Genomic DNA, 25,102 nt, shown 5'->3' on the forward strand with positions numbered 1-25,102 from the left:
AAACCTTTCTGCTTTCACCATCCGGTACATGACCGAATAGCAACGCTTCTGGCGCCGCTCTGAGATATACTCAACCCTGTCCAAATAAATGCTCCTTCCTACCTTCCAGAGACTCATTAGGTAGGACACTTTTTCATCATTGTAGTAGTACGCCACTACACACCGGGCAGCTAGATAGTCTAACACGGCCTCTCTGAGCCATTCCTCCTTTTTGTTCCCAGGGGAGGGTCCCAGGTCGACGCCCCTATTATGGGCAGTATCTCGGCCTTGGCCCACCCCTCTGTCACTACTAGGGAGTTGTTTACAGCAGTAGTGCAGAGATTAACCCTAACACTGCCTGCGCTGGTACCAGGGCATATGTGTTAGGCAGGGAAGATTAGTAGCCCAGGAGGTACCTGGCTACACGTGTTTATTTTTACCCTGCCCTTTGTCACTAGAATCTTATTGGGCAATAATGACTTTACAAACAACAAAGAAAGGGAGATAGAATTGAAATTGTAACTCTAGTTTCAAAAGGGGTTATTTATTAAACGGCGATAGTGCAGATCCCATTGATGTCAAGGGAGTTTCCATACTACAGTGCCCCAATCGGCACTATTGCAGTTTAATGAATAAGCCCCCAAGACTTATAGCCTCATCCCAAAAAGATTTTAATATCCTTCCTATGCAATTGGGTCTCATGGAAACGAAGGGGTTAGTCATCGTATTGTGATTAGTACCGATCAGGGAAACTCCCAGTGACACTATCCCTGTTTAATTAATAACCCCATAAAAGTAAAAAATATATATATTTAGAAATACCTACGCCACTGCCAATAGATCACTGTGTTACTAGAGGGACTGCCTCACTAATCAAGTTTATTTTTAGCACAGCTCTGCTGGAATACAGGTCATTTAGAACGTTGTCTGTAAAACAAGAGACGTACGGTACACATGGATGCACAGAGTTTAGTTACTGCAGTGCTTGCCACCTTGGATTTGAGCTGCAGAAATAAATGGTAACTTTACATGTGTTTTCCTTAAGCGCCTTCCCTGGTTTATAGATAATAACATACAGGAGATCAGTGGCTTGGAAAAATGCAGCAGTCTGACCCACCTTAACCTGGCTCACAACAGAATCAGCGAAATCACTGGATTTGAGAATTTACCTCTCAAAACACTGTGCCTGGTACGTGAAATTGTACTTACTACCTGGGCTGTATGATGCAATATAGACTGCAAAAGCTGTGGGGGTCTCCAGTGATATGTTCTGAATGTGTAGCATGCTTCTCGTACATCGTAATGGCTTCAATGTGCTCAGAACAGATTAACATACTTAGAATGTATTTCCGTTCCTTTAAAGTCAGGCTACTCCCAATAATAATAATCTAAAAAAAGTCATCTGAATGTTTTTATGTGAGAATAGATACTAATTGTGCGCGGTTAATGTATCAAGAATGGACTTCCTGGGGTTTCCTCTGTGTGCCACCATGTTTATTGTTGGCCATCTTTCTGCTGTCCAGCGTCATTGATGGCTCTGCCTGTGACAGGGACTGTTAGATAACAGAAGTGTTTGAAAAGTGTGATTTTTATATAAAGTTTTCATTTGAGACTGATATCTTTTTAGCAGTGCTGTATCCCCTGTGTCGCAGTACAGTGTAGCGCTGAGCACATGAAAGCTGATAAAAGGTTGTTACCGCCTCCTACACATAGGAAAGGAGGAGAGAACATGGAGGCACACGGCCCTTCCTCTAGGCATAATAAAGGAAATAACTCTATATGAATAGGGAGTGGGAATGTGCAATCCACCGCAAAGACCGGGCCTGAAGGGCTTTGCACAGCGCCGCCAGGCAACTACTGGAGAGGGTGGCACGGCATGGCAGGGAAGGGCACACAGGGCTAGCTAACCAACACAGAATTTTGATAAAAGTCCTCCCAGACAGAGGGAGACGATAGGGGCTTAACCAGGGCCAGGGAGGTGAGACTGGTATGGATGAACGCGTAGGGAACAGGCAGCATGCTGAACCAAGGAAGCATAGGGTGGTATAGTCAGAATAAATACTATGTACACATTGGGTTTGGGGAGTACAGAAGGTAGGGACAAAATTCAGAGATTATCTGGAACCCCAGTATAAGCAGCTGAAAAGCATGGCTGTGAAAAATACATTTGTTAAACAGTTAAAAAATAAATACCAAAACAATGTCAATGGGGAACCTCACAGAGTGTTGTACTTTCTTATGTTGATAATGGGAGGCAAAAGCAGGACCTGAGATCCCTTTAAAGGGGCAATCCTCCTAGCACCAGAGGGCCATGGACTGACAGCAATCCTTTGCAGGGCCGCCAACAGCTGTCCCCTCTCTCTCGCACTTATTCTCCCTCCCCACCTCCTTGGCCCTACATGTGTTTGCACAGTCTGACTGACCCTACCCCGCAGCGGAGAAGGGCATAACTTCTGGGTTCTGACCGCTAGGACCCCCTCCGCCGCCGGGCCCGGGACAGGTGTCCTGTTGGGAGACCCGATCCTTTGCGACTATACATAGTCTTCTATGGGTGTGCAGGAGACTTTCTCTACCACCAACAATTTGGTATATACTGTACAACACAAACAACCATTAAATGGGTATATTCGTATATACAACGAAATCCAAAGATACATGTGTTTTATTGGTAGAAAGATCTGTGTATATTTTAAATTGCATGTGTTTGTTACCGGCATATAAGGTGCTCCCTTGCTTGTAAGATCCTGTATCCCACATTCGCAAAGGACCATTTGTGTACTTTACCTACTTTCATGTGCCTTATGTTGGATGGTCTTCTGTCACAAACACAAACAGCCCCTGTGTTTCCTCTTGTTTAATGCATTCATTCTTTGGCTTCCATCTCCGGATGTCTTCTACCACACCTTGTCATCGTCGTGTCTTTTTTTTCTTCCTCTAGAGCTCCAACGAGATTAGGAACATCACCGGTTTGGAAAACATGACAACCTTACAATTACTGGATCTGTCCTGTAATCAGATCTGCAGTCTGGAAGGGTTGGAGGGACTTGGTCTACTTCAGATCCTCAACCTGGAGGACAATGGAGTAAGGTTCTTCTGTATATATTCTGCTCCCTTTCCTTTGCCTTCTTTACACAACCCACAAGTTAATGAATATTTGGTAGAAGTGTAGAAACGAAGAGTATGGGGCTGAGAGTTGAGGAGGCCCAGCCAAAGTTAGGATGAAGAATACCACATTAGCCCCAGATGCATGGTGGCCCACACGCATGATGATTGTTATACTGGATCATACAGAAAGGTTGTGTAAAAACATTTGACTAGTATAGCAATCTTATATATTAGCCAGTGTGGGCAGAAGGCACTCAATGTGATTTGAAACACAACCTTTTTTTTTTTGTGACATCAATTTTTTCTTCCTCAACCATGTTTCTTTCTCAAGGTAATCATCTTTCAACATATATTTGTTATTGTCTTACAAATCTTGGTGAGAGCCGGCTGCCTACATGTGCTATGGATTCCATATCTTACAATGCACCAGTTAATGGTCTTTTCTGGAGTGCCATTATTTCAATTGCATTTTTGTACTAGTCAGGCAACATTATTTTACAATACCTCAGACCTCTCTACATCTCACCAGTTTCCATCCTCATATTTTGCCCCACCGGTACCTTCAAAAATCCCTCTTTGTGCAGTAGTCGGTGGAGCCAGCAGTATATAACTAAAGGCTTCTGCGCTTTGATTGCATCCCAACTTATGTCTAGAACAGAAAGAGGAGATCAGAGTTGTGTGAGAGGGGGAGAGAGGGGGAGTGTAGATGACTGAAGGTGGATATGGGACGTGGTCCAACAGAGGAGGTCCCGGCTGCATACCCAGGCTCCACTGCCTTCTACAAGAGAGGGCCATTTACAGTACACCAGCCAGTTAGAACAATGCATGTGCCTTTGGATCACTTTATCCAGCCCTGAAGCACATTTACAATTGGTAATGAGGTCCCTGCTCAGGACAGCTAATAATATCATTAAAAGAGTGTGTAACCCTAGTCGGGTTAATGTGAAAGTGTAAAATACAATCCATTTTTCCTAACATCGGCTTGAATCCCTTTTGTTTCGGAATTTATCGTTTCAAAAGCTGTTGCTCTTCTGTCGTGTGTGTGTGTCTGTATGTGTGTGTGTGTGTGTGTTTGCATTGAAACGGTCCCGTTATTCTTTCCTCTGCTTGTTTTGTTAGGTTTGTCACATTAGCGAAATTGTTTACATAGAAGACCTGCCGCTGCTGCACGTGCTGAATCTGTTAAACAATCCCGTCCAGGTGAGAGCGGGAGAGTGGGTGAGTCGCACAGTAAAACTGCCATGGGAGTTCTGTTATCCTGCAAATTCAGCAGATTATTTTCTGGTTTCTAAACTTTAGCAGCCATTTAAAAACCCCGACTCCTTAATCCAAGAACAATGAGCTTCTTCCAAGTATGACGAAGATTTATTTTTTATTTTTAGATATGTATTGTAGGCTCTTCCAGCAGTGAAAGGGTTAAAAGAGCAGTAACATATACTCATCTGCTTTCTGAGGGCTCACATCTGCATCCTTACATTTGGTCGCTTGAAGACTGGCAGGGCCATTCCTACTGCCAAGAAACCTCAATGGAGGGATAAAGTTGGTGGGATTACAATGGGGCTGATTTTGACGTTGCCTAACGACAGTGGAGTAATAACACAAACTCATTTCGGGGGCGCAAAAGGCCAGTTTCCTCCTCGTTTAAAAAAAAAACAAAAAAAAAACGAATTTAGCGCTGGCCACAAATAGGCCCAAAAGTCCTTCTGTGTGGGGTGATTAATATAACAACTCGATGGGTGAAGAGGAAGCGTGTCTATTCCTAATTTATTGATATGGGCCCCCGGGGGTCTAACACCTCATATCTTCTTTGAAATGTAGGTGCTACTCAGGTTGATCTAGAACCTAAAATACTTATTAGAACAGCTATCCCTCCAATGACCAAACTGCTGGCTGTACTGCATTTTTGTGCAACTGCGACAGTTTCAGGGCGCAGTACGGAGTACAGGGAGGTATGATTGTGAAAGACGTTCACATTACGCATAGACAGTGGTGCTAATTTAAGACTTCATTTCATATTTTAAGACCATCTGTTAACAACTCTGCGATTACGTCAACTTTAAATCGTGCTCAAAATGAGCTCCTACGCCCCCCAATTTCCATTATCGGGCATTCAGGAAGCTAATTATTGGTTGTCAAACTCCATAGGGACGGGGCGCCAGCACCCCACGGCACACCTTTTACCATGGTTTCTCTGCCATCTTTTTATTGAACCTTTGACTTCTGAAGGGTTTTGGCAATCTGTTTAAGATTAAGTTGTTTTATAACACCATAGTGAACGATCACTTGGAGGTGTTCCACTTACCCGAGGGCTGATGGGTTACCCCTGTGCTGCTTACACCTACATGTGACCTGGAGTAGGTGCCCTTTAAAGGTTTCTCATTGTATCCCTTCTAGGAACAAGCAGACTATTGGCTATCTGTGCTTTTTATGCTGCAGAGACTAACGGAGCTGGATCTGAAGATGATTAAGGTTGAAGAAAAGGTATTTCTTTTACACTCGCCTGCTTTCAGCTGATAAACATATTGCCCAAAGTCATTGAGGGGATTTTGAAGTAGATGGCACTCAGCCATTACACTGGTTACTGTGAGGGATGCAGGTGGATCCCATTAGTACAGTGCAGAGAATGTCCCCTTCGTACAGTACAAGTCCCTGAGTCTTTAACATACTGTAAGTTCAGTCCTTTTGTATGTGCATAAATGTGAGACATCGCAGATACCTTGCTTTTTACTGATTATATGACAAGCACCTTCACAAATTCTTCTATCGCTGGGTCTTCTTTATCTTCCACTTTATAAACCATACAGTATGACGGGCAAACCTTTAAATCCACGACCAGGCACCTTTATGCATGCAGCTGGCTCACATCTAACCCTAGCACGTGCTTCCTCTCGAGCAGTGGGAGAAGGCATTGACACAGACATGTGCAGAAACAACCAGAACATGTCTTTAAATAAACAATTAGGGGGGAAAAGCACAATAGCACAAGCATGTGAAGTGTGGCCCCCGAGAAAATGCATGTGTTGGGGTTTGTTTTCCTCACACACGCTTCGGCATATTTACCAAAGAAGCAGCTGGATTATTCATATGAAAAGACAGTGTTAAGCATGGTTAAAGTCAGCGGATCTGTAATAGGTTAAGTTGAAACTGGACTAGAATCTACGTGCAAATAAGAGAGCGTGTGCGCGTTTATACAGGGTTAATCGTATTGGAGGATTCAGGTGACTATAGTTTTGTACTTGTAGGATGATGATGTCATGATATCGCAGGTTCCTCATGTAGCAAACGGAGTAATCCTGCTCATCGCTACATATACCAAAACTGTGTTGGGTATCTCGGTAGGGTTACCAACATTTTCATGCAAGTAGTAGGGACTCATGTTAGTGGCATTCCTGCAATTATCTTTGGGCTGGGTGTGAGGTAGTGGTCGTTAGTGGCTGCTGTCGCAACGAACAAAATCTACATGATGGTGACCTGCCTATCTGCTTTCCTTTATCTTCGTTCATCTCATTTTCTTGCACGACTGTCTCTAAACTCAAACGAAATCATAGAAAGAAGCAGGCTGTCCCGAAATTGGGGACATACCGTACTGTACTGCTACCTCAACCAGCTTGAGCTGGAACCGTACCTGCAAATTCAGCGCGGTCCTGCTGAATCAGGGACAGGTGGCGACACTATAATAATGCTAGAGCGAGATATAACAATATATTCTTACCTCCTGGACATACTGTGAGCAGGTGGCGGCAGTGAATAAATACGACCCTCCTCCGGAAGTAATCGCCGCCCGAGATCACATGGCAAACGTTATGTACTGCACGATTCAGCCACAGAAGGTCTTTGACAGGTACAACTGACACCATTTGTTATTAAACACCATTCTATTAAATCTGAAGTAAGATGGTTAAAAAATAGCCTACTTCCACTCATTGGAATGAACATACCTAGCAATGAGGGTTTGATTTGGCAAGGCATTCCCATTACAATATGTATCTTGGACCCAGATGCTGAAAGAGTTGTGATCGTCCTTATCATTAAGAAAGTAACCTATTCTGTTTACATGAACCAGTATTCAGTCCCAAATTAGACTTTATAACCATGATTCTTAATCGTGGCTACAGATGGGAAAGCATTGCTAATCCTTCCCAAATCTCCTCGCAAATCTTTGACAGAAAGCACGGAACCCCATTCATCCTCCCTGACTGGGACATAGTTGGATTTATTTGGTGATGTCCAAGTGTCTTATAATTGGTTATATTTAATGTTAGAGCGGGGAATGATGAGATGCCAATACAATGTCCGATGTTTACAACCCCCGATACTGCTTGTGTAGTAGAGCTAAGGTGTTAAGCCCTGGAAAGGAACATAATAGAATAAGGTCAATCCTTTTCCCCTCAATATCCATCCAATATATAATGAGGTTTCAGGTGCAAAACTGTCCTGCTTGGGCAGCATGACTGTAGAATAGAGCAAAACTTTGACCAAGGTGGATTTTAGCAGGCCAGGAGACACCGGTCATCCAGTATTTTCCATGGTTGCAAGAGAGCAGTTGTTTTTGATCTTTTTGTGTGCGAAACTCAGAATGTTCTGAAACTATTATTAATAAGCTCCTGATGTGATTATAGTTGAATGCAGGGGTTCATGGGGGTTGTGCATGTACAACATGTGGGGTGATCTAATAAGGAGTGACAGGTAAGTATTTTGAAAACCCATTGGCAGCCAGAGGCGTCCAGCTCCTGAGACCCCCGCGTTTCCACCCGCTTACCCCAAAAGGCATAGTGGGTTGGTTTAAACAAGCTGGGTTTAACATACTAAACTTATCACTGTCATTAGTTTATTCTTGTCCTTGCGTTGAGGTTGGATTTCTTAAGCTTTTTCTTGAGATCCATGGGCTGGTATTACAACTTCTCTATTGAAACACCCACTCATTAGCTATGGTCACAGAGTTAGGGGCTTAATCTATATCGGCCAATCAGGCAGTTTTCGTCCAAAATTCTGGCTGAGGACATCCCGGTTGGATGCTTGGGGTGATACAGAATAAGCCCAGCAAAGGGCTAAGCTCATCCTAAACAGAAGTATGTTCTACTAGAGCAGGGGTGGCCAACTCCCGTCCACAAGGGCCACCAAGAGGCCAGGGTTTAAGGATATCCCTGCTTCAGCATAGGTGTCTCAATCAATCAGTGGCTCCGTCGTTGACTGAGCCACTGATTGAGACACGTGTCCTGAAGCAAGGATATCCTTAAACCCTGACCTGTTGGTGGCCCTTGTGGACGGGAGTTGGCCGCCCCTGTACTAAAGCTTTTTAATAGAACATTGAACTATTATTATTATTATCATCATCATCATCATAATTCCACAAGGTGTTGTCTTGTGGAAATGTTGCTAGATTTAAAGTGCCAAATACAGTGCTACATACTCTGCACCACTATGTAAGACAACTATTATTATTGCATGCTGCATTATATATAAATATAATTAAAGGAAAGACCGGAATGGTCTAATTATCAGAACCAGACAAAATGTATGCACAAACAGAGGGTGTTTATTGTCCCATAACACACAGGAGCCCTTGTGTTACGTTATATGGTGTGTGTGTGTGTGTGTGTGTGTGTGTGTGTGTGTGTGTGTGTGTGTGTGTGTGTGTGTGTGTCATGTAACACACAGGAGCCCTTGTGTTATAGGTCAATAAACACCCTCAGTTTTTGCACACTGTTTATTTTGTCTGGTGCTTATATTTCTTTCTATTGGGGCAGTTCAGCAATATCACTATACAGTTGTATAGAAGGAGAGCCACCGAGATGTGAGATGTCTTCCCATTATATGAAACACTGGCCACATTTGTAAAATTCACTACCAATAGTGTAGCCAAGTGGGGAAATGTGTGCTGATGACTCTTAGAGAACTTGGACACACTCGCAACTTTTTGCGCGGCTGGTAAAATCCCGCGTTCATCACATTCGCTATCTTGGGCGCAGATTTTGCCGTGCTCTGCATCTCACACTAATCAGCATTGCTCTTGTCATGCAGCACCCTGCCCAATATGGATGCTCCATACCCCATGCTAGTGCTGACTGGCCCCCAGTCCTGTGGGAAGCGAGAGCTGGCACACAGGATGTGTAGAGAGTTCAAGGAGTTCTTCCGATACGGGTAAGACTTTAACCTACCGGGTACAGAGTACAGAGTACAGAGTGGGGATATGCAGCCAGTCATCCTGGGAGAGATCGTCAGGGCTTGTAGTGATTAGGACAGGCGGGAGTACCCTTGTGGTTAACCGGTTTTGCTGCCAGGAGTTCCCAACGCAACGCATCACAGGCAGTGAAAGAGTTAAAGCACTGGCCTTTGAAGTTGGAGACCTTGATTCAAAACAAGCCTGATCACGTTACTTAATTACTCCAGTTATCTGAATGTAAATTGTAAGCTTTTCTGGACAAGGATTAGTTCTGACTGTATTACTCTATGTACATCACAACACGCACACACGCACACACGCACACGGTAGGTGCATCACAGCGTGCGCGCACACACACACACACAACACAGGGTATGTTTATCACAGTACACACACACACACACACACTCACACAACATAGGCTATGTACGTCACAGCACACACACAAAACATAGGGTGTGTTTATCACAGTGCACTCACACAACATAGGGGAATCAGGCAGGGCACATATATAGTAAGCACAGAAGGGATAATGTTGCCCTCTGTCATCTCTAACTGATAACACAGAATTCCCACACACACACACACACACACACACACACACACACACACACACACACACACACACACACACACACACACACACACACACACACACACACACACACACACACACACACACACACACACACACACACACCAGATACAGCGATATAGTCTTAACACAGACACTGTGACACACACACACACACACACACACACACACACACACACACACACATTGATATACTACATCTTGCTGAAATTGTAAGCCTGGGCTTTTCATTTATATGGCTGCTATTCCTCTGCAAGACTCCAGAGCTAAATCTCCAGAGCTAAAACTTGAACTTGTCAAATATTCATTTGAATAATGATACACAGAACTCTAGTGGGTATATCCAAACCATTGATGTAAGTTTTTGAAACTCTTAATTGAGTTGTTGTTTTTTGCCATGATACAGTAATTAAAGATCAAATGTTACATTTGAAACTGACGACAGTGTAAAACAAAAACCCAAGCCCAAAGAAGAAAAAAAGAAAAATCCCTGATTTTAATAATTAAGACAACCCTAGCATCTAACACGAGGTTAAGCAGGGAGAGTATGTAAGAGTGTAAGGTGACAAATCTTCATCCACGCTTCTGTATAGGAAGGCACACGCTGGAAGTTAAAGCTGCAGACCAAACAATAGCCTACTTGTGTTTATTTTTTTATATAAATAAATCAGTTCTATAGTATGAGAAAATACTTGTTTTTTGTTTTGTTTTCTTTAATGCTACAACTCTGAATGACATTTGTAATGTACTATAATGTAACAAGCATTTTTAGTTTCTATAGCAGCCATTTGTAACGTCACATCCCCTTCCATTTCTGAAACAGGCTCTGGCACACCCCTTTTTGAGCCCTGCCCTCTCTCTAGCAGTGCACCAATTGTATCTAGTGACTGCCTGGTCACATGATCTTCCTCTTAGAACTTTGCATCTTTGGTCCTCTTCTGCTGCACTGACAGCCATTTAGTGAACCCCTGAGCCGAATCTTCACAGATCGATGACAGGAGAACAGATTGATCGACAACGTAGCTTAGTACTTGCCATTGTGTGGACTGTATTGATGCACATATTAAAGGGATTTTTTTTTTTAAACGGCAGCCTGGACTGCTGCTTTAAGGGATTATGAAGGGCTTCCCAGATCCTCAGAAAAGTCTGCATATAATCTTGGAAGAAGATCACAGCATAATATGCACATTTTAATATATAGTAGAAATGTGTACTTACAGTTGTATGTCTTTCTGAGACTGTGCTCCTGAAAATGACTTCTTCATACATATAGATGGGGGTCTCCCACCCACTTCTGCTGCATTCCATCATTCCGCGTCTCCAGGGCGTTCTGCGCTATATTTCCTTCACCAAAGGATCACCTTACTTCTTCTATGTTGGACAAGATTTATCAATAAAAATACAACAGGAGAAAAAAAACTTCTGGTCAAATGGAAGTGTGTATTTAAAACCAGAGACATAACATAAAACACAGACAAAGCTCAGTGCACATCCAGAAAAACTTATATACAGTACGGTATTGTTGTAAGCCCTTGAGCCAAACTTCACGGCAGAAACGTGGTCTGCCGTGAAGTTTGGCTCAAGGGCTTACAACAATTTGGCCAAAATGTTAAACTAAAAGACCATTTTATTTATTAGTTATTTATACATGTATATTTAGGCACTGTACCGTATATAAGTTTTTCTGGATGTGCACTGAGCTTTGTCTGTGTTTTATGTTATGTCTCTGGTTTTAAATACATATTGCCATGCTCAGTAGCACTCCTCTGTGAAACTTATATGCTTATATATATATGTTGTGGGTATTTTGTGGGTTCAATTTGAGCTTGTAGGTGTTCTGTATGTTATATAATTCTTGTGCAGCTAGTCTTGGCTGTTTTGGAGGGTGGCAACCTCCTATCCAATTGAAGCTCACTCCCTCCCACATTTAAATGGTTAAAAGCTCACTCCATGGCATCTCCAACTATCAGGGGAACTTGCCTGCATGCAGTGTGATTGTGACAAATCTATTACAGAGTGCTTTTCCTGGTAATGTACAGGTTAATAAAAACTTCAATCAGACTTAGAACTTTTGCAACTTATATTGACAGATTTATTATAAATCATTCTTCCTGGCAATGCACAGGTTATTAAGAATCTATATTAGTGTAGGGACCCTTGAAACGTGGTCTGCCGTGAAGTTTGGCTCAAGGGCTTACAACAATTTGGCCAAAATGTTAAACTAAAAGACCATTTTATTTATTAGTTATTTATACATGTATATTTAGGCACTGTACCGTATATAAGTTTTTCTGGATGTGCACTGAGCTTTGTCTGTGTTTTATGTTATGTCTCTGGTTTTAAATATAAATTGCCATGCTCAGTAGCACTCCTCTGTGAAACTTATATGCTTATATATATGTTGTGGGTATTTTGGGGGTTCAAGTTGAGCTTGTAGGTGTTCTGTATGTTTTACAAATGGAAGTGTAGCCAGGTCCCCATTTCAGTGCGCCCCTTCTCCGGGTACTCACAGCAGCCGCTCTTGGGGAGGTGCGGGGGCGTGCGCGAGCATAGAGCGCCTCTCCTAGGGATGCGGCCCGTTGCTAGGGCCGCGGTCGCGTTGCGAAGGTCACGGCGGCGCCCAGTCAGTGGCATTGCGCATGCGCAGTAGAGCCAAGCGCCGGGAGGCACACAGACAGATCGCGCATGCGCAGTGATTAGCGCGGCAACCCGGACCAATGAGAGTATGGCTCTTGGAGGGGACTACATATCCCATGAGCCTCCGCCGCCCCACATGACCCCAGGTAGCCAATAGGGCTGCAGGAGCTCCCTGCTTGGAGAGAATTAGATACATTTCGCGCGCGAGGAGCACGTTAGTCAGGACCAGGACAAGCTAGGGGTAGGAGGTGAGTGCAGGGGTCAGTGACTCACTGCATTAGGCCAGCAGCCCCCCCTAGGTCCCAGTTAGGTCCTGAGCCACTGTGTAGCTTGTGGTGCTATAGGGGCAGGCCCTAGATAGGGCACTGCCCCATTAGCTATTTGCATAGTCAGGAACACAGCGCTGAAGCCGTGCAGCCCTGCGAGGTGGGTTCTGGGCTCAGAACGCCACCAAAGACACTGAGACTAAGGTGATATTATCCACGCTGGAATTCACCCAACGCGGTGCGGAGGACGACGTCGGATCGGGCGGAATCCCTGTCGTAGTCTGCGGAACCCGGGGTGGGAGCCCCGGGCAGGTATCATTCTTCAAGTGCACCAACACTGTACAGCAACGCAAGAAGCACGCCTAAAGGGTGGGGGTATCACTTGGGGACACTTATGTAGAGAGTGGCCAAGGGCCTTGTATAGTGCGATTGGACACGGTGTGGGGATACACGGTGGTGGGAGCGGGGTGTATGTTATACCTTACCCAAACTGCAACATTGAATGTTATGTATAGTAGAATATAAGTTATGCGCATATATGCAGTAAAGCCTGTCCTGTTTTACAACTGTGTGGTTACCGTGATTGTTTCCTGTGAGGGCCTCCTCCCACTCCGTTGGGATCCCTCCCAGGTGGAGGCGTTGCACCACGAGATTGTTATATGTATGTACCCCAGGCTCCCCGAGCGGAGGCTTAGGCTCCTGAGAGCCACACAGGTATACACAGCAGTAGTAGCGTCTGTATTCACAGGGAATACCCGTTACAGAAGTTATTTCTGAGATACATGAAAAAGAAAACTTACAAAACCATAAATAATACAGTTGCTGCAATTCCAATGTTTGCCACTTGATGGCACTAGAGCAATAACGGTGGGAATTAGAAGACGTCAAACGGTATAAGAGGATCAGTTCCACCTTCAAAGGTGCACAAGAAGAAGTAGCTAAAGCAGCAAAACTATATTCTCTGCCCCCCCGCCCCCCTTTTTTCTTTTTCTTTTCTTATTTGTATATGTATAGCATGTGACAATGTGTATTTCTACACTCTTACCTACTCTGGCAATCTGGTGCCTCTGTTATAAATCTGTAAAAATTCTGATTGTGTGCCTAACATAATGGCCGCCTTCTGACTCTGTGCTGCAGTCTGGGAACTGCTGCAGCTATGTAACTGTAGCCTAGTGCCCCTAGCTATGGGTTTTGGCCTTGGCACATTAGTCCTGGTAAGTGCAGGCAGTGTTAGGGTTAAATCCTTCCTCGTGAGCCAGCATGAGAGTCCTGCAGCACACTACTAATTGTATCCGAATGTAGCCATAGCCAGATGCAGGCTAGTGGCCGTTGAAAGCATCATGTCTGGGGGGGTGGTTATAGGTGTCAGCACCGTGGGGTGATGCCTGTTCCGCCCTCCGACCTGCCCTGTTTTGGAGCAGAGTCACTAATCCCTCCCCCCAGGTATATAAGATGCTTCCTTTCCAAATTATAAATTGATTCCAGGATGTAGCCTGCTCCATAGTGAGCGAGGTGGTTCTACCTCACCCCATCAGGGGGTGAGGACTAGCCCCAAGGGCCTCAAGCCTAGTCAGGGACAAAGCGACTGCAAGATGCGAGGGAAGGTGTTCATCTGTGTGGTGTGACGAAGTACCTCTCGTGTGGGAGATGGAATCTGCTGGCCTGCCAATAAATGGTACAACGTTCCCGGTCTCCTGTCTAATTTACTGGAAAGAGGTTCCTGTGGGGTCACTCTCTACCCCTGGCAGATCCCTACAGGATGGAGGCGTTGCACCAGATAATGTTCCCTTGCCTTTCCCCATACCAACGTGGAGCCTCAGGCTTCCTGACAGACAACAGGTGAGCCCATACAGCACCAAGGTACAGCTGTAACAGCCAGATCTCCCTCGGGGGGTGGGGGGGTGGGGTGAGTTAAGAGGTGTTACATTTGGAGGCTCAGTTGAGATTTTTTTGGGCAAGGGGAATCGCCAAAAAAGAAGGGGGTAATGCGGAGGGAGAAGCGGAGGCCGGCTGCTGTATCCACGCCAATTACCCTCACTGCTTGCAAGCTGGGGTGCTCGCTATGGGGACGCATCAAGCTCAAGAGTGCATGCTCTCCGCTGCCGTACTGAGTGGTGAATGGGGACAATCACTGTATCAGGGCAGTTTTATTACCCTGACCGGGACATTCGCATGAATTGAGAAGTGCCTGAAACCCACAGTATCAGGGCCAAGTCCATGATGGCACCCCCAATATGGGACTACCCATCTGAGGAGGAGGATGTGAACAGTGAATGCAGAGTATGACCAGTGTGGCCGCTTGCAAAATAGCACCCCCAAATTGGAACTCAAAACATGCACTGAGGTGAATTCAGGGTCCTTAAGGAGGATCCTGAAGCCGAGAAGCGGTTCCCGCCAAAATCGGGAGAACCACGTGCATAGTTTGCAAAAAGCAAGCGCTGATTTTGCAGAGTATGTGTGGCTTGGCGCGAAAGCCATAGCCGTGCCCATTTTACAATGCCTGGGACTCCTGGATCCACCAGGGGTAGGAGACGAGGATCTAGCGGTGACCACGTGGAGTGTAGCCTGAGGCAGTTATCACACCCAGCAGACACGTGGTAACTACCCAGGTAAGACCGTTGTCTGATAAGTGCCCGGCTATCTCCAAATTTCAAATGGTTGACATCCCAACCCAGTTATTCGAGCTGCCTGGATGACTCTTGTGCATATCTCATCATGGCCAAGAATGTCTACAGATCCTGTGCCTGCTGTGCCATCGACCCGGAGGAGGACTTGAAGTCACGTCCCATTGTGATCGATGTGATGTGCCCTATCTTCTACCAGTGCGGGAGGCCTGGGACCAGCCTATGTCCGCTCTCCATCCGGACGGAGGGCCGAGCTCCAATCTCTTGGTTCATCTACTGCAAATGTTGATGGGCAATGCTCCGGCAAGTGCGGAGCAGCTCTATATGGACATGATCTACGAGATTTTTCATCCGAGGAATTCTAGGGCTACCCGGTGCGGAGAGCATTAAGACACGAGCCCCGAGTCCGGGGTGGCGTCATCTAGAGGAGATACCCATGTCTGAAGCCCTTTTTCTTGATCACCAACACCAGTCGGGGTGTAAAAATATTGCTGCCCGACCCTTTGGCGGCTTCTATGGTGGCCTCACCCGAGCGGAGACCGTCCACGGCTATGGAGAAGCTTCAAGAGGAGACGGAGGTGCCGTACCAATGCCGGGGAGGTTCCTGTGATTGCCTCAGCCCAGCTGATCATCACAGGTGCTACAGCCCAGCAGAGTTATGCGGAAGTGTCCCCTTCCGAGGTACCGGCCGGTACCTCCTTCGTTGCTGCTCTGGAGACCATTTTTTACCTAGTGGTGAGTGGTGCCGAGACTGTATATGCTGAATGCCCACTGCCACGTAAAGAGGACGCTGTTCTGCTGATTGCGGCCCCGGGCCAAGACCGCCCTGAGGTGACTATGAGACCGGGACTTTCTTCTTCCTCACCCACCAGGGGTTGGCCCCAGGACATTATGGTGCCTGCCCAACCCTGTGCTACGTCCACTGTTGATACCCCAGTGCCCCGGGAAATGGGAAGCATAGACCCCTGTCACTTCGACCACTGTCCCCAGAGATGTCTATGGATCTCAAATGTACCATTGTGGATACTGTATGTATCTGTTGTTGGAAATGTGGGGTTAGACTGGTGGGATCCTATGTTCCAGGGGTTCGTGCCTCACCTGGGCCAAACCCAGTTTGTGTTAGCCATGGGCAACAAGGTAGCACACTGGTGGGAGGAAGGGGAATATACCCCAGAACAATCAGCAGAAATGATGTGGATCTACAGTGGTTGCCTGGGGTTGGGCCACGAGGTTTCTCCAGGAGTGGAGGATGTTAATGAGGATACTTCTCGTTAATGCTATGCTATGTGGGAAACATTATTATAGCAGGAGCTGTACTGCGAAGTGAAATGGGAGTATCAGAGCAGGATATGTGCTGCACAGGCAGGGGCTCTTCTGGATAGAAGTGCCCAAGTTACAGTTTATACAGTATGTGTACAGTGTTATGCATGCCCAGTTATCATGCATTTATTGGTAGTGTGTGATAGTGTGCCTCATGCGGGGACGTGTGGGATTTCACCAGGGGGAGCCTGTAGCTTAGTGCCCCTGGCTATGGGTTTCCCGGCCTGGCACATAAGTCCTGGTAAGTGCAGGCAGTGTTAGGGTTAAATCCTTCCTTGTGAGACGGCATGAGAGTCCCGCAGCACACTACTAATTGTATCTGACTGCAGCCAGGCCGTTGAAAGCATCATGCCTGGGGGGGTGATTATAGGTGTCAGCACCTTGGGGTGATGCCTGTTCCGCCCTCAGACCTGCCCAGTTTGGGGGCAGAGTCACTAACCCCTCCCCCTAGGTATGTAAGATGCTTCCTTCCCAAATTATAAGGAGATTCCAGGATGTAGCCTGCTCCAGAGTGAGCAAGGTGTTTCTACCTCACCCCATCAGGGGGTGACAACTAGGACCTCAAGCCTTTGGGGAGCCTAGTCGGGAACAAAGCGACAGCAAGATGCGAGGGAAGGTGTTCATTTGTAGGGTGTGACAAACTACCTCTCTTGCTGGCCTGTCAATAAATGATACAACGTTCCCAGTCTCCTGGTCTAATTTACTGGAAAGAGGTTCCTGTGGGGTCACTCTCTGCCCCTGGCAGATCCCTACAGGATGGAGGCGCTGCACCAGATGATGTTCCCTTGCCTTTCCCTGTACCAACGTGGAACCTCAGGCGTCCTGGCAGACAACAAGTGAGCTCATACAGCACCAAAGTACACCCGTAACAGCCAGATATCCCTCGGGAGGGGGTGAGAGGAGGAGGAGGGGGGGGTTAGAGGTGTTACTTAACATTATATTATTAAGTGTAACACATTATTGTTACGGCTTTCACAGTAATAGACAGTGTGCTGTTTGTGATACTTTGTTGCCAAAGTGCAAAGCTCAAAAAGGTGTGTGTCAGAGCCTGTTTCAAAGGAGGAAGTGCATATGACTTTCTAAATGGTTGCTGTAGCAACCAAGGGATGATCATTACATAAGAAAATGTCATTAGGAGTAAAAAAAACATGCAGACAGTATTATCCAATAGTACAGATTTTTATTGGATTTTTTATGTTTTGCGGCTTTAAGCACCTCTGCCTCAGGGTAGAAATAACCCGTATTTTGTTGCTTAAACAAAGGGAGCTCACCTACAGTATTCGTTGCACAACTGTATTCCCATTTTCATGCTGCCTGATAGGCACCGATGTGTCTGTGCAGAAGACCAACCGCATATAAATCCTATGTAAGTTAACATGGGATGTTAAAGCACGTGTCAGATTGACGTTGGCGTAAACTCACAGCTGTACAAGAAAGCATTCTGTAGGGTTATGTGCCATGTCCGCTATTTGAGTATTAAACAACATCTGTTAAATATCAAAAGAACCGTTTTCAAATTAAGGAGAAACATTTCTAAGTATTATTATTATTTCATTCAATGAAAGATCACCAATGTTCGGATCATTTTGGAGGTGTAGTGTTTTTTTAATTTAATTTATAAAATGTTTTACCCGGTGTAGTAATACATTGAGAGTTAACCTCTCATTCTCAAGTATGTCCTGGGCACAGTTTTGATAATAGATGGTTGCATTAAATGAACAGAGGTTATACATTCAATTCCCAGACATGTCATGGACAGTTAAAGATAATGTATAATTATGGGCCTATGTAACAGTTATGGGCAAGGTTAACATTGTGGTAGAAGACTTTGCCGAACCCAGCAACGGAGCAGCGAACGGCAGAACCCGTCTGCCGCCAAAGGCTCTCCTTGAGGCGACGCAGATGTAGACAGAAGGGGTCCTGAAGGGGGTTTGATGAAAGTTCTGCTGAAACTCCGGTTCAGAGGTTCTACAACTTATTGGAGACCCAATGGGTTAGAAGGTTATACATTACATCTAATGGGGTTGAAATTGATTAGGCATTCAAAAATGCATAATGAGAATCTCACACCAGATCTGAGATGAAACCATTTGGCTGTTAAGTAGACAATGTAGTCACGCTGGGTCAGTTTATAAGAAGCTAACAGGAAGCTTTTTTTCTTCTTTCTTTTGAAGGTTTGATGCAGTCCAGGTGTACCATCTTGTTTATATTTTGCACAGCTGTTCATATCACATATAACTGGGAAAGGGGGCCGTTTTCTCACACTGAATCAAAGCCAGGTTCAGATCTGCCTTCTGCAATACACAAATAACACTTTGAGTCATGGTCTTCAGAGGAACGCAGGCCCCCCCAGGGGCCAGATCCACAGAGCTTCGTTACCTCGGGTTTGATAATGTCAAGTTAAACAAAATCAGTAACAGGCGTCATTTTCTTTTGAGGTTAATGCATATTCACAAAGCAAATTAAATGCAAAAACAACGGCTGTTGAATATCTCGCTAGCATAGGCTGTTATCGCTACCATGTCTTAACTTCAAATAACATGGTGTTTAGCATGTCTGGCCTAAAGGTGGCGTTCCTCCCATCCAGACTCTGAAATGTAGGTTTTACTGGAGAGGAGAGGCCTCTGGGTGGGAGTAACACTACCTTTAGCTATGACATAACATCTTGTTAAAACCCTACAGTAAAAAATGGAAAAGAAGGCAGGGCACTGCATCTCCATTGGAAAAAATTATATTACAGAGAAATTGTTCCCGTAGTAAAAAATGAAAAATGTATTGGATCAAAAACACAAACACAGTCATACTGTATAGGCCATTTAACAGCACCTACGCGTTTCACGCAAAAAGCCCTTTATCAGACAGTGACTTCAAGACCGTGCACTTATATGTGAGTCTATTATTTCTTATTCATTGATGTATATCTTTCTGGACACAAGTCTGTTAAATCTTCACCAGTGCATAGTGGGATTTTTTCCAGTTATAATACATCGAGTATTTGAGACGCTAGTGCATTTACAGTATATTCTCTTACTGGAACGGTACACCTTTGAAGATTTTGTTCATTTCTAAGCTATATCAACATTATCTACCATGTGTTTTTGAGCATCACACAAGTGTTTTTTCTAAATCCCTACAGTAACTGCCACGGACCTGTGAGGATAGGTATTGTTAAGGGGAAACGTCTCTTTTGCATATCATTTTACGAACTACTTAACACAATCTCCTTTTCGTTCGAAAAACATGACTTCACCTAGCAGTATTGCGCTTTGAAGATGCACGTTAAGGCAACGGATGGTGTTAACTTAGGTTAACGTCATGTTAACTCCCTTCACTGCGCTCTTGATTTGGGCCCAGGTGTGAATAGGGAGATTTAAGGGTGAAAGATGATGCTGCTCCCGACTCGCCATAGTTTCTGCATGAAAGGCAGAGCTGCTTTAACCCCTTTCTATCCATGATTGGTGACGCACAATGGCACCTGAATTCTGATTTTCAGTCTTTACAGAGTTTGATATTGTCGTGTAATAGTCTCTAGAAACGGAAAATGATTAAAACACTCGCCTCCTCTCTAATTACCGTATTGTCTTGTATCTTTCAGCCCCTGTCACACCACCAGGAATCCATACTTTGGGGAAGAGAAACGATTTGATTACCACTTTATTGCACCAGAGGTGTTTGAGGATATGACCTGCTCGGTAGGAAACAGTTTAAAAATAAAATGTATTTTGGCTATTACATCATGAACATAAAGACTAGTTATGACCTAACCCAGGGGAGCACAAACTTTTGTTGCTGCGCCCCCTTGCCTTGCCTCCCATGGTGCTCACGCCCCCCACCCTTACCTTGATGAGGCGTCAAATGGGGTTATGCAATGTCACGTGACCCGCAGCGTCATTTGACGCGTGTGACTTCACAGAGATGAGTCCTGAAGCCGGCAGAATCAAGGTAAGTTGAGAGTTGCAGAGGCCTCACGCGAACCCCCGGCATTTAATTTAAATGCCTTGAGGAAGAGTGCGGGACCTCACAACCGCCGCACCCGCTCCCCCGAAAAATCTCCTGCCCCGGCGCCCCCCCAGTTTGCGCACCCCTGACCTAACCAATCAATCCTGCTTTAATACACTTCCTACTGTCTCTGTTTGTTCTTCCTACCTACCAATGAGACTGTAAGCTCTTCGGAGCAGGGACTCCTTAATGTTACTTTTATGTCTGAAGCACTTATTCCCATTATGTGTTATTTGTATTATTTATTATTTATATGACTGTGACGCTCTATGTACATTAATGGCGCTATATAAATAAAGACATTCTTACATATACTATGTAACTCGTTGCTTAACATGGAATCTTAATGGCATGAAGTGCTCTGCAATGCTGATCTATTACCTATGGTCTGTCCAGGCTGCTCACACTGTGTGTGTCACCCTTTGTGTTTCAGGGCCTGTTTCTTCTGACTATGAAATACAGTGGTCACTACTATGGGCTTAGCAGAGAAGCTGTTGAATCCGTTGCCAGGGATGGTCTTGCTTGCTGCACCCACATGGAAATAGAGGTATCTCCAAAGATAAAATGAGCGCACGGTTGTGCTTTTTAATGCACCACTTTTGGGCAGCCAGACTTATTAAGTCCTTTCTACTACGATTCACATCCAGTATGATCCTTTCTAGTCCTTTGTTACTATTCCGGGTCCATAGCCCCCGAGAAAGGAGAGGGCAGATTGGCATAGAGAATTATAAGAAGAATAGGCACCCAATAGTGTAATACGTTCCCAAAGGTAGTGGGGAGTCTCGAGGTCGGTAGAGTATACTACTCGCATGTTCCCAGCTTAATAAATGGCAGATCCCCAAAACGTGGCAATATCTGCAAGAGTGGTTAGTTTAGCAGGAAAATCTCAGGGGGACAGAGATAAGAGATAATAGTGCAGACTGTCTGATAAATCTCTTTATATTTCAAGAAATACAATAAAATGAGCACTCAGTGTGAACGTGCTTTAGATATATAGTATCCCAAAGTTAGGAACGCCCGAGCTGCAGTCTCCCATACTCCTGCTAGTATCGGCACCCCACGTGACAGTCTGGTCTGCGTGTCCTGTACCTGGATGGAGGGTGGCGCGCTGCGTCTCACTCGATCCCAAGATTCGACTCAACACGTTTCAACCTCACAGGCCTCTTCAGGAGTCTGGGAATCGAGCGAGACTCGTTGCTCCACCCTCCATCCGGGTACGGGACACACAGATGGGACTGTCACATGGGACGCCCGTACAAGCGGGGAGAACTGGAGAAACAGTTCCTCACCATGATTTTGAGCAGCAAGAACGTGTGTGTGTGTGTGTATACATATATGTATGTGTGTGTGTGTGTGTATGTATGTATATATATATATACTAGCTGAGAGACCCGGCGTTGCCCGGGATGTAATGTTCCCGTTCCTCTCTCTCCTCCCCCCTCTCTCTGTTTGTCCCCCATTCACATCAATCCAGTCCCCCCCCTCCCTCCCTCCTTTACAGCTTCATGTAGCGTGTGTGCGTCAGTCACTGTGTGTTTGCTCGCGCGTCAGTGAGTCTGAGGCAGAAACACAAACACACACAGACTGACTGACGCACACACTGCCTCCAGTCAGTGTGTGCGTGCGTCAGTCAGGCTTTTGTGTGCGCGTCAGTCAGTGTGTGCGTGCGTGCGGCAGTCAGTCAGTGTGTGCGCGCGGGGCGTCAAAGGGAGGGGGGGGGGGAGGGGGGCGTCAAGGAAGGGGGGGGGGGTAGGGGGGGGCGTCAAAGGGAGGGGGGGGCGTCAAAGGGCGTCAAAGGGAAGGGGGGGGGCGTCAAAGGGAGGGGGGGGCGTCAAAGGGAGGGGGGGCGTCAAAGGGAGGGGGGGGGCGTCAAAGGGAGGGGGGGGGCGTCAAAGGGAGGGGGGGGCGTCAAAGGGAGGGGGGGGCGTCAAAGGGAGGGGGGGGGCGTCAAAGGGAGGGGGGGGGGCGTCAAAGGGAGGGGGGGGGGCGTCAAAGGGAGGGGGGGGGCGTCAAAGGGAGAGGGGGGGGCGTCAAAGGGAGAGGGGGGGGCGTCAAAGGGAGAGGGGGGGGCGTCAAAGGGAGAGGGGGGGGGCGTCAAAGGGAGAGGGGGGGGGCGTCAAAGGGAGAGGGGGGGGCGTCAAAGGGAGGGAGGGGGGGGCGTCAAAGGGAGGGGGGGGGGGCGTCAAAGGGAGGGGGGGGGGGGCGTCAAAGGGAGGGGGGGGGGGCGTCAAAGGGAGGGGGGGGGGCGTCAAAGGGAGGGGGGGGCGTCAAAGGGAGGGGGGGGGGCGTCAAAGGGAGGGGGGGGGCGCCTCAAAGGCATGGATTCCTCCCCCTGCATTTCCTGCAGTGGACAGGAGGGGGGGGGCAGTGGACAGGAGGGGGGGGGGCAGTGGACAGGAGGGGGGGGCAGTGGACAGGAGGGGGGGGGCAGTGGACAGGAGGGGGGGGGCAGTGGACAGGAGGGGGGGGGCAGTGGACAGGAGGGGGGGGGCAGTGGACAGGAGGGGGGGGGCAGTGGACAGGAGGGGGGGGGCAGTGGACAGGAGGGGGGGGGCAGTGGACAGGAGGGGGGGGGCAGTGGACAGGAGGGAGGGGGCAGTGGACAGGAGGGGGGGGCAGTGGACAGGAGGGGGGGGGGCAGTGGACAGGAGGGGGGGGGGCAGTGGACAGGAGGGGGGGGGGCAGTGGACAGGAGGGGGGGGGGCAGTGGACAGGAGGGGGGGGGCAGTGGACAGGAGGGGGGGGGGCAGTGGACAGGAGGGGGGGGGGGGCAGTGGACAGGAGGGGGGGGGGCAGTGGACAGGAGGGGGGGGGCAGTGGACAGGAGGGGGGGGGCAGTGGACAGGAGGGGGGGGCAGTGGACAGGAGGGGGGGGGCAGTGGACAGGAGGGGGGGGGCAGTGGACAGGAGGGGGGGGGCAGTGGACAGGAGGGAGGGGGCAGTGGACAGGAGGGGGGGGGCAGTGGACAGGAGGGGGGGCAGTGGACAGGAGGGGGGGCAGTGGACAGGAGGGGGGGCAGTGGACAGGAGGGGGGGGCAGTGGACAGGAGGGGGGGGCAGTGGACAGGAGGGGGGGCAGTGGACAGGAGGGGGGGCAGTGGACAGGAGGGGGGGGGGCAGTGGACAGGAGGGGGGGGCAGTGGACAGGAGGGGGGACAGGAGGGGGGACGCAGTGGACAGGAGGGGGGGGCAGTGGACAGGAGGGGGGGGCAGTGGATAGGAGGGGGGGGCAGTGGACAGTGACACACACACACACACACACACACACACACACACACACACACACACACACACACACACACACACACACACACCAGTTGATGCGCCCTTTCTCAGTTCCGTTTGGCGCCGGAGGTGGGGAGCGACACCTACCTGTACTTCCGGGCGCCGCCACCGTCTGACTCGGCGCCGCGAGGGAGGAAGGGGGTCCGCCATCTTACGCGCCGCGTGGCAGCTGCGGGAAGCGAGGTGATTTGGAGCGGGGAGGCGGGAAGCGAGGTGATTTGGAGCGGGGAGGGGTGATTTGGAGCGGGGAGAGGTGATTTGGAGCGGGGAGAAGTGATTTGGAGCGGGGAGAAGTGATGCCGCTGGGGAGGGGGAAGAGGTGATGCCGCTGGGGAGGGGGAAGAGGTGATGCCGCTGGGGAGGGGGAAGAGGTGATGCCGCTGGGGAGGGGGAAGAGGTGATGCCGCTGGGGAGGGGGAAGAGGTGATGCCGCTGGGGAGGGGGAAGAGGTGATGCCGCTGGGGAGGGGGAAGAGGTGATGCCGCTGGGGAGGGGGAAGAGGTGATGCCGCTGGGGAGGGGGAAAAGGTGATTTGGAGAGGGGAGAGAGGGGTGTGTGTGTGTGTGTGTGTGTGTGTGTGTGTGTGTGTGTGTGTGTGTGTGTGTGTGTGTGTGTGTGTGTGTGTGTGTGTGTGTGTGTGTGTGTGTGTGTGTGTGTGTGTTTTATTTATTTTTTTGGACCTTTGGCCCGTCACTCCGCCTCAGGCCAATGAGAGGTGTGGGGGGCGGGCCAAGGGGGTGGTGTGAGTGTGTGAGGCCAATGAGAGGTGTGCGGGGGCGGGCGGGCCAAGGGACCAATGAGATTGCCGCTAGGGACACCGGACATCCAGCAGGCAGGCATGCATGCAGGCAGGCAGGCAGGCAAACATACAGTGCTTTCACTAATATAGTATAAGATATATATATATATATTTATTTATATATATATATATATATATATATATATTTATATATTTATATTGTTATTTCACTGCACATCAGTGAGACCGCCTTTGATACCCATTAGGAAGTTTACATTATTACACTATTGATGTGTGTTTTTTGAGACCACTTTATTTCATTTTTAGATTTGGGAGCGCTGATTTGGAACAGTTTTTGTTTGTCTCCTTTGCAATACGCCATGAAACACA

At 47.6% G+C, this 25,102-nt stretch overlaps 1 protein-coding gene across 1 annotated transcript in view; it reads left to right on the top strand.

The window, feature by feature from the left end:
• The window catches only part of LRGUK (leucine rich repeats and guanylate kinase domain containing), a 57,310-nt gene that overhangs the window by 13,147 nt on the left and 19,061 nt on the right, over window positions 1–25,102 (top strand). Inside the window, exons 6-13 of the mRNA XM_075599351.1 lie at window positions 1,044–1,168; window positions 2,918–3,061; window positions 4,204–4,284; window positions 5,479–5,565; window positions 6,819–6,925; window positions 9,106–9,225; window positions 20,285–20,381; window positions 21,122–21,235. Of these exons, the coding sequence (XP_075455466.1) occupies window positions 1,044–1,168; window positions 2,918–3,061; window positions 4,204–4,284; window positions 5,479–5,565; window positions 6,819–6,925; window positions 9,106–9,225; window positions 20,285–20,381; window positions 21,122–21,235 (875 nt within the window). The remainder of the gene's footprint in view (window positions 1–1,043; window positions 1,169–2,917; window positions 3,062–4,203; window positions 4,285–5,478; window positions 5,566–6,818; window positions 6,926–9,105; window positions 9,226–20,284; window positions 20,382–21,121; window positions 21,236–25,102) is intronic.

This window comes from Ascaphus truei, chromosome 5, assembly GCF_040206685.1.
Source record: "Ascaphus truei isolate aAscTru1 chromosome 5, aAscTru1.hap1, whole genome shotgun sequence".
NCBI lineage: Eukaryota > Metazoa > Chordata > Amphibia > Anura > Ascaphidae > Ascaphus > Ascaphus truei.